An 18,616-nucleotide genomic window follows, 5' to 3' on the forward strand; every position below is an offset into this window, starting at 1 on the left:
GAAGTGCAGAAAGCTTCATTGATTATAACGGAACTTCGTGAGATCGTGATGAATTGAAGTGAGTGACCGCTTTTTAGTGATTTATAAAGGGAGCCGTTTTTTGCACGCTTTATAGGCTTTTTTTAATGATGAAATAATTTTTGAATTCAATAATTTTAGTTGTGAACACAAAGAAAAGAATAACTGAGTTATGTAAAGCTTACTATAGAACATTATTCGTTCACATGACAACTGTCTGACTGTCTCACCTCAGAGAAATATACACGTTTTGAGGCTTTTTGGCCTCGCGTGTCATGTCATTTTATTTGTCTTGACCTCTCAAGATTTGCTTGTGTGCTTTTAATGAGCACGCCGGCACGAACTGCTGCGCACTCGCATGAATGTGAACAGCAGTGCAACAAGCAAAGATTTTACCCTAATAATACTAGATTACATTTTCGGTTTATTTCTCGGCAAATCCTACCTTTACCTTTAGAACACTTACCATGAGTTGCATGGGATTATTTTATGACATGTTTGAATCCCTTAAAAAACAAACAAAACAAAACAAAAAAACAGATTGAAGGTCAGAATTCACGGCCATTAAATAGACAAGTGCAAGCATGATGATTTTTCTTTCTTGTGATCTTAAAAAAAAGAAAAAAAAAGAAAAGGCTTTTATAACAATTATTAGGTCTATTCACCTTATTTTCGAACGCGGAAGTAAATATGGGTCCAGTTTCCGGTTTTTGTGCGGCACTTCCGTTTCCTCGCTTCTCTGGGCTAACTAACGATATCGATTGCGAAGGATTATGCAGAGTTGACAGAAAAATGTTACACATGCCGTAGCAGATGAATACAACAAAGAACTAAAGCCACGCAAGCGTTTCGGAAGCGTTTCCAGGCAAAATAGAATAGGAAAATATGTTTGTATGTCATTTTGATATGAATACATATTAATGACATTTTGATGTTTGAATTTAGGTTTTGACATAAATGCAGATATAGCCTAAATGTAAAAATATATATATATATATATATTATCGATTTTCAAATATTGCACCTGTCAATACAGAACGAAATATTCTGTAGCCTATTTTGCCGTCAATACTGCCGACGTTGTCTTTGCTGCTATATATTTATGTTTAACATTAAGTGCCTTCCACAACTCTCTCCCCATATGTCGAATATATCACCAATGAGGCTTATCATGTCACCTAGCAGCAGCAACGCCTCGTCAGAGACGTTTCTGGTGTGCAAAGACATAGAAAACACCACGCAACAGAAACGCCACGCAGCCAGTGTGTCGCCGGTCGTATAGGGCGCCTGATTATTAAAATGTCAATAATTCGATGATTAAAACACTCCTGCTCCAAGTAAATCTTTCTTTTGTGCCAGTTATTATGACAACCTCTAACTGCACAAACAATCCCGGTCTTCCTCGAAGCCATAACGATGAGTTTGTTGTTACGAACAACGCTCGCCAGTGACCGGAAGTGCCTTACCGGAAGTCTCGCACAAAATACCGTCAACTGGCTGCGTCCGTATTTCCGTTAAAAATAAGGTGAATAGGGCCCCCAAATCACAAAGTGATGCGTTCTATGTATCGCTTTCTACAACGTCTGACACATAACGGTAATTGATATGATTAGCCTTTGGCTTGACTACGTTATCAAACAGCTATTAATGTGTTGCTAATGTTACACAAACCATGTTCCCGATCGCCATCTCAGAGTCATAGCAGCCTTCTAAAAATTTGGGACATCATAGAAAGTCAGTGGAGAAAAGCCCTGTCCCTTTCATGACGGGATTGGCTACATGTATGTGACAGTAGGAAACAGTGGCGTGTCAAACCGTTTTTCCTATCTGTAATTCTTAAACTAAAAACCACTAAAAGTGGTTCAGTCAGTTAATGTTGATAATTTTAGTAATTTGTTCCGAATGGTAATCGTGCATTAAATTGGTCAAGGTTTAAATAATATCAAGTGTTGCTCTTCTGTAGTTAAAAGAGACAGTTCACTCTCGAGACAGTAAAGGCAACAGTCTAGTTACCTTATTAACTTTGTCAAACTTGTTTGAACTGCTGACTCTTTCTTCCGTCAATGCCATGAATCGTATTTAGTATGTGTTGTAATATAATAACAGAAGTGTTACTGTTTTCCACATGATTTTTAACCAGGATGTCTGAGGTGCTTGCTTAAACACAATTGTGATACGGTAGGAATGTGATTGGTACAATGACTATCAAACCTGTTAAGCTCTGTGCTGTTGGAAAAATGTTGTAATTTTCACCCATATGTCAATACAAACTCGTATGACTTTGATTGTTTTGTTGAACACAAAAAATGTATTGCAGTATTTTCACGCTGTACTTTTCCATACAACGAAAGCAGAAATTCACTGTTTTTGAAAGCCTTCTGAAGCCATATGAGGGTTTTTTGTAAGAAACAGACTGAAATTTAACTCAAAATTTCAAATGATAAAAATGCTCCCCTCTGCAGTATTTAAGTATTGTGTTTGGATGGGAAGAGCAAATGCTTTTTAATTTCTTTCTTGATGTGAATTGGTCTTGAAGTGACTTGAGTCTCTGTTTGCCCACCTTCAGGTAACAAAGCTAAAGGACTACAGTGGGTAATAGACATGACCATAGCCTACCCTAATGCAAGACCCATGGACATTCAGACATGGATTTTTGGTTACAGAGGTCCAACAGTCACACACGTACACTACAGGTAAGACATATAAGATAATATTCTATAATCGTATCTGGTGGTAAATGAGGTCTCAAAGGTCCAAAATCTCACTGACACATTGCTGGATTTCAAAGGTCCAAAATCTCACTGACACATTGCTGGATTTCAAAGGTCCAAAATCTCACTGACACATTGCTGGATTTCAAACATCAAGTATGTTCTGAGTGGCTGTAATTGTGGTGGTTGTGCAACAAATTTGCTTTCATTGTGGACAGCTAAATTACTTGGACACACGTCATGCCTGGATGGGACAAAGTATAACACGGTGTTAAATATAATCTGTGTCGAATGCATGTGAACACGTTGACATTTGACTTAAGTAAAAAAAAAAAAGAATAAAGTTCTACACAAAGAAATAAATATCACCATTATCCTGATCAACTTGAACAGACTACAATTTATCTTGGTAACTGTGGGATTACAAATTTAAGAATCTGTTTAAGATTTGCTGATCCTACATCTTGCATAACATCACATGAAAAACTAAGGGGAAGTACTTTATATTTAGCATTTAAGGTAAAGATGACGACGTCAGATGAATGATTTGGTTAAGCAAAGATTTTAGCAAGAGGTTCCTGCCAGTCCTGTTTTCTTTATTGTAAGTCTGAGACTCTCACCCTTTGTCTTTAATGGCTCTTGGAGCCTCTGTCCCATTCTTTGAATAATTATGCTTATTGGATTTGGACTGGTAACAATCTAGAGTCTGGGATGGGTTCCTAGAACTGGATACTTCATTTGCATGCTTTAAGGTCGCTTTGGTGCTTTGTCTCCATTTCTTAGCACTGTCTCCTAAAATCTATATGAACTACAATGCATAGGCGTAATTTGCGGGTGGGACATGTCCCCACCACTTTTTGCCAGGGTCGATATTGTCCCCACCACTTTTTAAAACATCTCGCGGCACGAATGCACCAATTCTACAAATAAATAAAACATATCCAGTTAACTGGCAGAGCATTTATTTTGTTCGTTTTTTAAATGAGACGATCTAGCGCTGAAATGTGTTTTTTAAATCAAGTGATCAAAGTGCTCGTTGCCGATACAGTGCGGATACAGTGTTTTCTCGTGTGGCATAGACTTGATGACAAGTCTACCAACAGCTCGTGCTCTCAAAGAATCCTGCTCATGGAATAAATGAATAATGACTTACTACATTTCCATAATAGGTATGATTACATACAATAATTTGTGTCGATCCTAATGAATCTAATCCAATGTTAGGTTCTCAGGGTTTTTCCTGCATATAGAATTACGAGGCTGTCGTCTCTGTCAAATTTCGGCAAAAATATAGACATGTCTCATGCTCCGATACCCTTTTTCCACCGACACGGTTCTGTTGCGGGTTCCCGGCCTGTGTCCATTCTAAGCGTTCGATAGTGATGCGCGGTTAAATCCGCGGATACTGCTGATGATCCGCGACTCAGACGGGCCCAGTTCTAAAAAATTACAAATGAATTGCCGCGGGTTGATGAGAGATAAATCATTAATGTAAGACACGGAACTCTAATTTTACGGTAAAACGCAATGAAAGTGCGTCACTTTTACTTTCGTTTTCAACAACGTATTTCTCTTCAGCGAAAAGCAATCAAGGAAACCATGCCTAGAGCACCTTCTGGTGGTCATTATATAAAACACAAAGGAAAAACACTACATGAGATTGCTTTATAACTTAACAGCTTTAACTTAAAATATACACGTTAACAGAAATTATTCTAATAAGAGTGTTTTCCAACAATGATGTAATGAAACCATGATAATTCAAGTTTGAAAAGAATAAAGCCTGTGTTTAGGTGATTAAAGATATGTCATTTTGCCAAAGAAGAACTTTTATTTTAAATAAATGTTCATTTAAAAGCAGCCTACTTCCATGTGATATGTTACTATATCATCATGCTTAACACTGAGAATTTGAATAATTGTAATGTGATGATCAGGTGCAGATATCTAAATCAGAGAATATCATAGGTTTGAGCGGTTGGCGGATGGATGATTTATTTTTAACAGCGGATTGACGTTAGAGCTGATCTGCACATCTCTAGCGCACAAGCCTCAGCCCCTCTAAGGTGGTCCGGTGGCATGCCACCCCCAGTGAAGATTTTTTTTTTACATTTTCAAGTTAATTATCAATCTGGTGTGCTTTGAGATCCAAATTAAATGGCATTTTCCTTCAGGTCAGTCCTATATTCATAATAAAACAAATCCATTTGAATGTCCGCTGCGATATCTTGTCCTTTTAACAGTTAAGGGGTTTTCCGTGCCCTAGTCATTTGTCAGTTGCGTGTTCCTTTCAATGTAAAAGTCTTCTCTACTGACTAACTCACTCATAAAGACATGAGTTTTTGTATGTAATAATATATGTAACTTCTGTTGCTGTTCACGGTCAGGGACTTTTTTTTTTTTCAGCGGAAGGAATGCTTTGTGATTTTTACTTCATGAAAGTTGCATAGATACATATTTTTCAGCTTTAATATTTGTATTGTGTGGTAACCATTTTCTAAAAGCAATAAGTTACTCTAGGCTAGTGCTGTATCGTGAATAAGTTTTCTTCGCTTTGCGTCGTGCCGAACAACGCCCTTCAGCCGTGACTTATTCACGATACAGCACAGCCTCTCGTACCTTATTGCTTACTTATGTGCTTCGGCCGTTTGATTACACGATTTGGGTGGCTGAAAACGCAAACTTTTGAAAACGGGTTTCACAGTGCAAGTTTTTGAAAACAGTCTCTGTGTAAATCACAAAAACACGAATCTCTGAAAACGGTGATGTCATGCACATGCGTATTATGTGTTCAATCTATAGTGGTTCATCGCCATCATAATTTACCCAGGGTTAACAATTAATGACGTTTAATATTGTACATTCCTAAACCCGGCGGTGTCAGTGTCTTTGATTGTATGAACGCAGCACGCGACCCGTTTACATAAAAGCTCTAGCGTTGTGCTCCTCGTATTGCCGACTGTACTAATGAGTTTATACTGAATGGACATTTCGGACTATAAAGGTAAAAATGAAACAGTCTCTTCTTCACTCAAATTGTCGCATTTTCTGTCAGCATTTGACATTTTTCCTTTCAAACGCTGAATTTACTGTTTATAAACAATGCAAAGTGTTTCCTTGACTGTCTAAAGCAGCGGTCCCCAACCTTTTTTGCGCCACGGACCGGTTTAATATCAGACAATATTTTCACGGACCGGCCTTTAAGGTGCAACAAAATATAAAAAAAATAATTAAATATAATAATAAACGTGAATCCAATGTGTAGGCTTACTTGCAATTTTATTAGCAGGGTACTCGTAATATCGCGCCTAAAGACAACTGAGAAAGCCTGAACACAAACAAAAAGCCCCCCAAAAGAAAAAAAAAATCTCCATGTTTACGGTGCTGATGCGATGTAAGGGTGCCGCTGCCAATAAAGCACCTAAAAGCTGTCACAAAGAACCGATTTTAAGAACCAAAATTAATGATTATGAATATGTAAAATATAGCAGGAGACATTTTAATTGTTTAATAATAAACAAGTGTTTTCTGTGCAAAGATGAAGTTGACAATGCTGACTCGATCTTCGCAGTATGCCTAGTGAACGCGCCAGAGAGAAATGCACATTTCATACGAATTACATAAGCAGAGAACAGTCAGTTTTCTTTTGTTTTGAATTGTTCTGTTTAAAATTAGACATGTCAAGCTTTCTATGTCTCAGGTCTGTGAGGCAAGTAGGCTACCTTATACGCTGAATTTCGGTTAATTTATGAGATCAGCTCCAGTTCACGCGCCCGCGCCTCCGTGTCCTGATTAAATATTTTCTATTATATTTACTTCTTATTAAATCCAGGCAATTGGGTGATGAAACATTGATTAAAATTAAGATACAATTAATACAAAACGAAATACAATTTAAAGACAGGCTTTTTGCTTTCTGTCTGAGGTCTCTGTGAAAGTTTTAAAGCAGTCTTTTTGTGCCGCTTTCAGAGCGCTCACGTACGTAAGGGTGAACTGTCCCATCCGAACAATTATTATTATTATTATTATTATTATTTTTATTTTTTTGTGAAATAGGCTACATTTCTAAATTAATGCGACTTATAGTCCAGTGCGACTTAGGCTATATTATGTTTTTTCTTCTTCATGAAAGAATTTTTGCATTTTTTTACTGATGCGACATATACTTCGGAGCGATTTATAGTCCGGAAAATACGTTAAGTTATATATTCTTTCTGTGAGGCCCGGTACCAAATGTCCCACGGACCGGTACCGGTCCGCGGCCCGGGGGTTGGGGACCTCTGGTCTAAAGCACACAAATATGTATGTGATTGGTTGTCTGTTGCTAAGCTTCTAACATTCTAACGCCGCATCGTTTCACACTGTACAAGTTTGGCACTGCAATGCGGGGTTAACACCGCAAATGCCCCTACACGGGTTCATAACCCTAGGTAAAACTAAAAAGTGGTGCTAACCCCTCTTCTAAATTACAAGTGTGAAACGTTCCTTTACCCGGGGTTAAAAGCTGTGCTTAGAACGATGATAACCCAGGGTTAAGCGCAGTATGAAAAGCCCTATTAATGTGTATGGGTATTTTGCCTTGGATATTGTTTTAAGTTAAAAGCAACTTTTTTGTATCACTTTTGTCTTATTATTATTATTATTATTATTATTATCAATACTTGTATAGACTGTGTGAGCAGAATTTATGCCTACTATTATTACACAGTTGTGCAGTAACTCAGTATCCACAGAGCAAACCCCATGTGCTTCAAAGTCATTGAAATTCCCCTCTAACAAATCTCAGAGAGAGGTTTAATTGGTTTGGGGGAGATGCTCCATTTCAAGCAATACTTACAGAGCCTCTAGGGAATGTAACGCAATCCGCAACACATTACCATCACAGTTTGTGATTACTTGAACTGTCTTGGAAATATTGGTTAGGTCTTCTTTTTTTTCCTTTTTTTTTATCTGTGCAAGTATTTTTATGAGGTAGCTCGATATACTGTATAACATGACTATTTTTGTTCAATCACAAATACTATTAGTACTGTGGGTAGGTCACATTTTTTACCTGCACTCTCAACATTTTCACAGGCTTCACCAAAAAAAAGCTTAATTTTATTTTCTAGCAATAAAATAGTTGTTTTTGTGATAAACAACACTTTAGAATACAAATTAACAAATCATAATTTGTTACAGCTCAGATGTAAGCTATATGTAAGCTATGTGCTATACAGTGCAAATATTATGATTTGTTTATTTTCAGTCTGTTCTAAGAGACTCTTGCAACAATCTCATCCTACTGGGCTAGATGTTACCTTGGTTACCATCCTGAGTTCTGAACTAAAAGAAAGATATGCTAATCTATGGCTACGTACACATTGTAAAGTTTTAGAAGTGACAACCGCATTTAAATATGGGAGTGAGTCCCCAAAATGATCATTAGGGGCTTTCACACCGGAGGAACCTTTTCATAGTTCCTAGAACTATTGGCGAAAGTACCCAAATGATGGCGTGTTCGCACCGCAGGAACTGGGAACGATTTTAGTTCAAGGAACTACTTTTGGAGGAACTAATTGAGCTCTTACTTCAGAGTAGGGTCTAAACCAGCACTATAGGAACTACCAGTGACGTTGGTGACGCTGATTGGCCGAACGCACACGAAACACCAGCACCCGCCATTTTAAAAAAGGCTGTGTAAACCCACAGATTATTGCCTATATATTTACTCCAGAAGCTAACTCTACGAACATGGAAAACAGTGATAGATGGGCCTCTTAACCTTTACACTGATGAGAAAATCAAACGCAACTTTGAGGGGACCAAGCGAAACATGATTATGTTTTTCTGCTCAGCTAGCAACACTGGACATCAACTACACGGCATATACTGTCTACTTTCTAGGGCTGTCAACTTTAGTCGTTTAGTCGACTAATCGGTCGATGCCGTCTTGGTCGACTGACATTCTCATTGGTCGACCAGTCGCATATTTTTTTTTTTTTTTTGTTCACCAATAAAGAATTTTTTATTGATTTACTCCTTGATATTTATTCCTTTATAAGCAGTTATATATTACTGTATTCTAAATATAATTAGCCTATGTTTTATCCCCAACTTTAAATGCTTTAATTTAGGCTATTTTGTAACAGCGGCACAGTTTAGCGCACCACGTAGAACACTCGGGAACTGCACCTGTGGCTGGCTGCACTGCTGCTTCGCGCTCAGTAAGGATATAGGTAGTAATCTCTATGTGTCTGTCTGTCCGTTTGCATTTTGATTATTTCGAGAACCGTTCATCCAATCGACTTCACAAGGGAGTGCAGTGTCGCATTTGGTGCAATATAGACAGACGCGCGAGACGCGACACGTTCAGAATTAATAGTAAACTACAGAACAGCGCGAGCGGGAAGCGGCGCACCTCACACGAGCAGGGCGGCTATATTCTCCGAGAACGGACACTGCACTAGTGATATAAAACGCACACAGTCTGTTAATTAAGCAATACTTTTAAGGTAGTCTAACATTTTTCTGACTAACAAATTACTGACACAGTAAAGGGTAGATTTAAATAAAGAAAAACGAAATTTAAATAAAGAAAAAAAACTAAATTTAAATACAGAAAAAATGAAATTTAAATAAAGAAAAACGAAATTTAAATAAAGAAAAACGAAATTTAAATAGGCCTAAAGAAAAACGAAATTTAAATAAAGAAAAAACGAAATTTAAATAAAGAAAAACGAAATTAAGTTAGCCTAAATTAAAAACGAGATTAATTTAGATTGATAATAACGGGTAAAATGTCTAATACATTTTGTTTCTATTATTCTATTTTCCACAATGTCAAAGCAACAGCAGCAATACAAGCTCAGGCATGCACTTCGGTTCACATAAACTAGCCAGAGAACACTCCCGTTGCTGGAACACTCAGGTGTCGGTTCTTTTTCTAGCATGCACGCGTTTTCCGCGTGGCTCGAGCCGCGCCTGAGACGCGTCTCACGCAGGCAGTGTGCAAACTCCAACCTATTAACATGGGAGCCGAAATAAAAACAGACACCCAACGCAGCTGAGACTCTCACGCCAGCAGCCAGTGTGTCACCGGCCTTATTCAAGCGCGAAACGTTGGGATCCCAGGTGTCAATAAAACAAAAACAAAAAAAGTTTTTTCGTTGTTGTTTTATAAATGCTCTATGACAATTGTTTAATAAATGTTCAATCAAAATGCAAAACATCGCGTCTTTTTTTTTTTTTTGTCGACTAATCATTGTGCAGGACAGGACTTTGGTCGACTAAGCATTTCTTTGGTTGACTACAGCCCTACTACTTTCTATGTATAACAGTTCTATCTAATAACGTATTAGACAGGACTGGTCAATTAGATTGTAAACTAATGAAGACAGAGAATGGGAGCGCTGTGTAATCTGGCTCTACCGTTCTCAGCGCCGTCAAAATAAAGGTCTGCCATGGTGTCAAAATAAAAGTCAAAACAACGAGCGTGGCTTACGTCACTTCAGGGTTCCTACTGGCGGTGCGAATGCAACCAGAAAACGTTCCTAGGGGAACATTTAGTTCCTAGAACTACTAGAACCTAGGACTAAGTTCCTAGAACTATCTGGTGCGAAAGCCCCTATTCTGTGTAGGTAAGGAACTCACTGGCAAAACTGATGATTGACAGCATGGTAACTATAGCAACGTTCTGGCATCTTGCGTGTCTTAAATCCTCTATTTTTGACTAATGTAATATTCCCCCCTATGCCATAGGCATGTTATGTTCTACAATTTTAGCTAAACCACCGTCAACAGCAGCATTGTTTTGTTTGTTTGTAAGGCTGCTTCACAGAGTCTTGAACTGTTGCCATGTCCACTTATAAGCATTTTTGGTCGTCTTATGTGAGCTTGGCTCATAAAGAGATTCAGTTTATGATGTTATTAAAGGGTTAGTTCACCCAAAAATGAAAATTCTGACAGTAATTACTCACCCTCATGTTGTTTCAACCCCGTAAGACCTTCGTTCATCTTCGGAACACAAATTAAGATATTTTTGTTGAAATCTTTTCCTTGTATCTGGGCCTCGAGTTGGTTCACGTAGTGTTTTTGCGCAGCGCGTCTGTGTTACACGTCACCACGTAGGCTCACTATTGGCTGACGCTGGTCATGTGTGGTGCGTGGTGACGTACAACACAGACGCGCTGCGCAAAAACACTACGTGAACCAACTCGAGGCCCAGAGAGAAGGAAATGAATAGTGGAATAAAGTCGTTATTTGGGGGGGTTTTTGCGCACAAAAAGTATTCTCGTCGCTTGATAAACTTAAGATTGAGCCACTGGAGTCACTTGGACTATATTAACGATCTCTTTAATAACTTTTCTGGGCCAGCAAGTTTCAGTCACATAGAAGCCTATGGAGGAGTGAGCCAGCTCTCAGATTTCATCAAAAATATCTTAATTTGTGTTCCGAAGATGAACGAAGGTCTTACGGGGTTGAAACAACATGAGGGTGAGAAATTACTGACAGAATTTTCATTTTTGGGTGAACTAACCCTTTAAAGTGGGCAGCTGCGGGTTGTGATATTTTGGTTTTATTTTCGGTATTTCGGTTTATAGTGGGCTTGTTCTTGTTTTGCTGTTCTATCTAGCATGATCGCAACACACTTACAGTTACATCGCAAACTTTCATGCTTATTTAGACTGTAGGATCACTAAAATGATTAATTTGAATTAAATGCATGTTATTCTTGACCGCTACTGGAATTAGTAACAGAGACAAATACTCATAATATTTTCCTTTTGAGGTGTGCCCTTATTTGAGAAACAGTAGATGTAATGTATGACTGGGCAGTTGCACCATTCTGCAGTGTCGGTTTTAAATAATATCCTGTAAGATTTGACTTGTCATTTTCCTACATTTATACTAGTTTCAAAAATCTTTCTTCTTGCATAATAAAATCATTTTAACTCACTTTAATGTCCTTTTGATAAGCAAGCAAAAGAATGCTGTTAATCATAAAGGAAACGGTAAAAAATATTTTTTTGTGATTTACAGCGTACAGTAGTGATATGGTATCATAGCCTGATGTAGATCTCGTCTGAATTTGTTTAATTATTTACTGATGCAGTAATTAAGGGAAGTTGACCGTTTCTGAAACGGAGAGAAAAGCAGAAGCTGGTCAGTGGTTGTAATTGTGTGCCATTCAGTCACATCCTCTCTGTAGCGTTTGTTTTTGTAAGAGGTGTGTAAATTTCGTGCACGTTTGCAGTCAGTGTTGTGTTTTCACGTCTCAGCTGTCTGTGTTTCAGCAGAAAACTGCTGTCATTAGTTGAAGCGTCTCATCAGCACAAAAGATGAACCTGTCACGCTGCTCGCGGCTCAGAAGCGTAAAGAGCTGAGCTCTCCACTTCACCATGCTAACGCTGGGAGATCTGAAGAAGACTGAGATGGGGATCATTTGTGCTCCATGCTCATCGGGGTTTTTTTTTTTTCAGTGCCTGTTAGATTTTCTCCCTTAAGATGTCTTCATTGCCTCCCTAAATGCGTTCATTATTGCAAATTTCATTTTGAAAATTTGTTTAATGCTTTTTATACTATTCTCATTTAGTCAGCCTCTCTCTCTCTCTCTCTCTGTGTGTGTGCGTGAGCACTCAACCTGCTAGCTTCACTCTCAGCCCATCAAATTTTGGCCTTTTTAAAAAAAAACCATAATAACAGGAAAAGTTTGGGTCAGGAGGGCAAGATTGAAAAGAACAAAGAATCAACATGTCAGAACTAATTTATTATTATTATTATTCACAAAGTATGCATCCAAATGTACAGATGAGCTGTGATTCAGACTACAAATTGCATGGTTAAAGGGTTAGTTCACCCAAAAATGAAAATTCTGTCAGTAATTACTCACCCTCATGTTGTTCCAACCCCGTAAGACCTTCGTTCATCTTCGGAACACAAATTAAGATATTTTTGATGAAATCTGAGCACTAGCTCACTCCTCCATAGACTTCTAGGAGACTGAAACTTGCTGGCCCAGAAAATGTATTAGAGATCGTTAATATAGTCCAAGTGATTCCAGTGGCTCAATCTTAAGTTTATCAAGCGACGAGAATACTTTTTGTGCGCAAAAACAAACAAAAATAACGACTTTATTATTGCACTATTCATTTCCTTCTCCCTGGGCCTCGAGTTAGTTCACGTAGTGTTTTTGCGCAGCGCGTCTGTGTTACACGTCACCACGCATCACACACATGACCAGCGTCGGCCAATAGTGAGCCTATGTGGTGACGTGTAACACAGACGCGCTGCGCAAAAACACTACGTGAACCAACTCGAGGCCCAGAGAGAAGGAAATGAATAGTGGAATAATAAAGTCGTTATTTTTGTTTGTTTTTGCGCACAAAAAGTATTCTCGTCGCTTGATAAACTTAAGATTGAGCCACTGGAGTCACTTGGGCTATATTGACGATCTCTTTAATAACTTTTCTGGGCCAGCAAGTTTCGGTCACATAGAAGCCTATGGAGGAGTGATCCAGCTCTCAGATTTCATCAAAAATATCTTAATTTGTGTTCCGAAGATGAACGAAGGTCTGACGGGGTTGAAACAACATGAGGGTGAGTAATTACTGACAGAATTTTCATTTTTGGGTGAATTTTTGATATATTCAAAACTGTGTATGAGGTCAAGTTAACTTGCAACACAGAATCTTGCAACACAGAGTTGTGGACAATAGGTTTTAATACCTTATTTTGATTCAGCATTAAGAAGTACATGATCTTTGTTGAAAATTAATGTAGTATTATGCAATATAAAACAACAATATTAGTATTCATTGTTAATATTAAATTAATTAAATTATTATGTGTAAAATGTTAGTTTATTTTTTAATTAATATAGTATTATGAAGTCTATATTATTATAATGTATTAATAATAGCAAATCCATGTATTATAATACAATCTCAAACAACATTAATGTTTGTAATGCAGTCTAAATTAATTATTAGTATTAATCAATAAAAATATATATTCTTAATAATAGTAGCAAATGAATATATTATGATACATTCTATAACAACAATATTAATATTTTATTATTGGTTTTACATTTAATTATTTTATCATTTAATTTTTGTGATTCATCCTTAATTATTATGATTATTATTAATTATACAAATTAATGTACTTAAGTATTACATTAATATTTATTGTTTTATGTTGGGTTAGATGGGATGGCTGAGAGTGCTGTATTGACCAGTTGTCAGCATGGCCCAGAATGGTCAGTTTTATTTAGTTTTTTAACGTTTTTCAGTCCTGTATAATGAATTCTTAATTGTATTTTTTTCTTTTTTTAGGACATACCCTATAAAGGACGTCCCGCTAGAGTCAGAAGCACTGGCAGACTGGCTATATCAGCGATTTGTGGAAAAGGAGGAACTTCTGGCTCACTTCTACAAGACAGGTAGTTTGATAAAGATGGAATTTAGTTCCCCAGATCTAGATGTATATATTCGTCCTTCAACTAAAATCCATCTCCTCCTTTCTTTCGTCTCGCAGGAGCTTTCCCTCCACCGGACGGCCAAAAAGAGATGCTCTCCCGAAACATGACCCTCGACAACTCCTGGCTGTTTTTAGTCCAAACGTTTGCCTTCGCCTCAGGCTACATGTGGTACAGCATTCTACATCACATCTACTGCTGGTTCTTCTGACCGCTCTGAGGAGAGCGAAGCGCGCAGGTCGGGATGAGACAAAGAGCCCCGAATGCCATTCTCCTCTGCCGGATGGTTGAATGTACCCCGCAGGACGACTCCAGTTGCTGTATCCGATCGCGGCCCCCATCCTTACTTTGGACAGTCACATCCACCCAGTCCCAGCCGCCCATGCGTTATCCTTTAGAGTTGCGTAGAACCAGTTCAACATGTTTACACATGTGCGCTCACATGCAGAGAGAAAATTATGCACATCTAAATGTTTACTCATGCACATGTGGACACGCCTCTTTTTTTTTTTTTTTTTTTTTTACTTACAATCAAATTAGGCTCAGGAATAAGCCAGAGATAGATCTGTCACGTCCTCTCATTTCTCTCATTTCCTGCCATGTGAGCTCCACCCCCTTTTTATCATGAACTCCCAAACAGGATGACTGAAATTCGTTTTCAGAGACTGCTGTCCTCTTTGGAAGAGCCTCCTCTGGCCTTCATTGCACTATGAATCCTCGTCGTGCCCATCCCCCCCCCCACCCCCAGGATCCCAGAAGATTTCTTCTTCCTCGTGGCTGTTTCGTCTCATGTTGACTGGATGCCGTTTTTCTATGTGTATTGTCAGTATTGAGAGACGGTGGAACGATTGTGATGTTTACACTGACAAAAGGGGGATTCGGTCTCGGAAACATGTCGAAGACGAACCCGGTTCTTGTTTTAGAACCTATAAAACAAGGAGACTGCATCCTCTAGGGGACTTATACACAATCAACGCCATACAGACACATCCAAGCGCACCACATGACTGCCACACGACTGATTCGATAGGACTAATACCCCTCCCCTCCAAAGTTTTACAAATACTAAGCCATATGCTTATCTTAGGGTCAAACGGGGGCGGACATTCTACTGACTGAACTGTTGTGTTTGTTCATTGTCCTGAAAAAAAAAAGATTTTAATTTGTTGATTTTTGAGTCAATTGGTCTCATTTCTGTAAATGTGACAGCATAACCTGCCTGTGTGATTGTGTGCGACTGCCCATTTCTTTTTTTTAAACTATTTTTTAGATGCACATAATGCCTGGTAGCTTCATGTTATATCAGAGTGTTGGCAAATATCTGTTTAATAGTTGAGATTTGACTTCCTTTTTCCCCTCATTCTGTGGTTCATCTTGTACAGTAAGGAGTCGAAACGAGTTGTAACGGCGCGAGTTGCTTTCTGCGTTTTTTTAACTTCTGAAATATCATGAATGTTGGAGGAAAAGGCAGTTAAAGGAGCTTCTGTCCCGGCAGGTGCTTTACATTTGCTCTCAGTATCTGAGCGTCACCTCGTCTGCCGTCCGGTGTCTTCTGCGGCGATCGTGCGGGAGCATTCTGTTCATCAAAAAGAAACCGTCTTAAAACTGCTGCCACACAGAAGGGATCAGAGGCGTAGATTCAGTTTTGTGCCGAGGCACACAAGATTTTAGACTAGCTTTAGACTATCTTGAGGAGAATGGAAACATTTTCCTCGAGCTTGAGACAGAATTGCATTTTTCATGTGAAATTGGGTGTGCGTGCATGTGTACGTGTGTGTGTGCGTGTGTGTGTGTGCGTGTGTGTGTGTGTGTGTCGATGGGGAGGAATGCCATGCTTGAGTCCGTCTACGTGTCAATGGAATATGGGCGAGGTCCAGCAATAATGTACTCATAAATGCCCATGTTGTGGCGTTCTAAAGAAAACGATGCTTAGATGTACAAATTAGACATTTGTAGATGAAAACATTGCACCGTAACTGTCATACCCCCCCCAACCCCCAACCCGAAGCCATGTCGTCTGTGAAAGTGAACTTTGTTTCTATAGCTTGCCAGATTGAAATGTGTATGAAGCCAGAAGACTAAAGCCAAGTTAGATGCGGACTGCATTCAGATCAGGCTTACGTCACCGTGAACTTCACCGCGAGGATCCCACACACTGGGGTTTCTCGTTTCGTCAGATGGAGACGTAACATTGTATGGTTTTATGTTTAAAAAGAAAAGTGTGATATATATCTATATATATTAGCGATCTAACCAAATTACAATAGAATGGTCCATAATTTTCATTTTGTACTCCTGTTTTTCTCTTCCTAGCTACCCAGACATTTTACAACACACAGATTAATTGTGCTGGAATAAAAATCATGCGCAGCAGTGAAACACGGGCTCTTCTCTGAGTGTTATTGATCTGAAGCATTCAGCAGAGTCGCATCTCTCAGTCTCTTCTGACCAGTCAATGTCAGTCTTCAGAATAACATGCACAGTAAAACATGGATCATTAATTAGATCAAAATAGGGATTATAACAAATGTTGCCTGTGTATTGCACTTTATGTTCAGAAGAGCAGACAGATTTGGCCCTTTCTGTGAATAGGGTACAAATCGGTTCAATTACTTTACTCAAATCCCATCCGCTGAGAGAAATGTTAGATGTGAAGTATTGTCTATCATTAACTTATCATGAAGCTAGTTCACCCGACACCAACAATACAGTCAATTAAAATAGTATATCAGTGACAGTCTGTTGAATTGTATTGTTATTTATTTGTATTTTTTTTTTTTATCTGCACAATTCCGTTACGTTCTTTTTTTGTTTAGAGCCTTTGACCTAAGATTTTGCTTGGATTTCATACATTTTTTGCTTATTTAATGCGTATTGCTAGAAAATAAGGGTTTTGTATTTTCAGACTTTTCTCAGTTTGGTAACAAGATTGTAAAAAACTTGTTTAAAAAAAATGAACCTCATTAAAAAGAAGATAAAACATTTTAATTTCACATCCCGAGGTAGAAAAACATTCTTTTAGTTGTACAATTATGACCACAAATGTTGTACCCTATTCATTGAAAGCACCAGTTGCTTTGGTTACTTCTGTTCACAATCCTATATAATTATGTCTCTGTTAAATGTTTGTTGAAAACACGGTTTATGGAGGTTGACTGAAGCAAGCAGCAGTCTTGAACATGCAGAAATATAAAACTTTCTGCAAACTTGAAAACTCACAAAAAGGTATTAACAATAATGAATGAAAGTTGCAGACTAATGGTGAGAGGTGTCCCATTTCTAACAGGGTAAAGTCTATTGTGTCATTTCATCCCTGCTGGAAGTGGTTTTCTTGAAATAAATGGTTGTTTACACTAGAGCTGTACAGATACATTTGGAAGTGACCACCAAAACTGACATCCTAACTTACTACTGGGATCTTCGTGTGCTGTACCTTTAATTCTGGGATGATTTTGATGCCTGGTTAAAAGGCTTATAACCATACATGCTCAACATATCGCGAGAATGTAATAAGGAAATGATAGGTCATTTCTAAAGTAACGGATAAAGTGTGTTATGGAGCCAAAAGGGAGTTTCCGGATGAGACTGATTTCCTTTCACTGATGAAAGCGCACAGATGCACATAACCGCTCGCCTGAGACTCATCATAATTGATAATAGCTTTAATAATGGATCTAGATCATCTATTCAAATAAACTTGAAGGTGTCCTCTCTCTGTCTCGCTGGCTATAAACTCATCCAGCAGTGAACCTTTGGGCTGAAACGGGGCTTTATTGTGAACTTCGGTCCTGCCACACCCACCCAGCATCGCGATGAACACACACACACACACGCTGCTGCCACCAGGCGGGGGAACGGTCGGTGTGCAGCAGGAACAGTCAGTGGCGGGCGCAAAGCTCAGTCTGCAGACGCTACGCTTCTCAGAAGTAGCCTTTTCTTTTGCTTTTTCAAATCAAGCAAATCACGTACTAACTTGAACCTGGTTGAATAAAAAAATGAAAATCATACGCGTCAAAAGATAGGGGGAGAGCGGGGCACAACCTAACCGCTTTATTATTATGTTTTGAACTATTACTATGCTTTCCGGTGTGTTCGTTGTCAAACTCAATTATTAAAAAATGACATTATTGTGTTTTATTGAGAAAATATTTTAGTCTGTCTTGTATATATTTTTTATTAGATCAGATAGCATTTTAAGCTGCCATAGGCTACACTCCAAGAAATCTGTCCAATTAATAAAGTTGGAAGAAATGCTAACCATGTTTTTGAAGTCAAGAAAAAAATCATGCTTTTGTAAATCGTAATTGTGACATAAACAAAAACATGGTCAAAAAAGGTAATCGTTATTGGATGAAGTCGAAATTCTGTCATAAAAACGTCATAATTTCGACTTTTTATCACAATTTCAACTTTTTTATCTCATAAT

At 38.3% G+C, this 18,616-nt stretch overlaps 1 protein-coding gene across 1 annotated transcript in view; it reads left to right on the forward strand.

Annotated features, from left to right (window-relative positions):
• The window catches only part of lpgat1 (lysophosphatidylglycerol acyltransferase 1), a 35,807-nt gene extending 19,233 nt beyond the window's left edge, over nt 1-16,574 (forward strand). Inside the window, exons 6-8 of the mRNA XM_084433125.1 lie at nt 2,585-2,711; nt 14,048-14,154; nt 14,250-16,574. Of these exons, the coding sequence (XP_084289251.1) occupies nt 2,585-2,711; nt 14,048-14,154; nt 14,250-14,401 (386 nt within the window). The 3' untranslated portion in view covers nt 14,402-16,574. The remainder of the gene's footprint in view (nt 1-2,584; nt 2,712-14,047; nt 14,155-14,249) is intronic.
• Nucleotides 16,575-18,616: the final 2,042 nt, after the last annotated feature.

The sequence above is a fragment of the Rutilus rutilus genome, assembly GCF_951802725.1.
Source record: "Rutilus rutilus genome assembly, chromosome: 15".
Classification (NCBI taxonomy): domain Eukaryota; kingdom Metazoa; phylum Chordata; class Actinopteri; order Cypriniformes; family Leuciscidae; genus Rutilus; species Rutilus rutilus.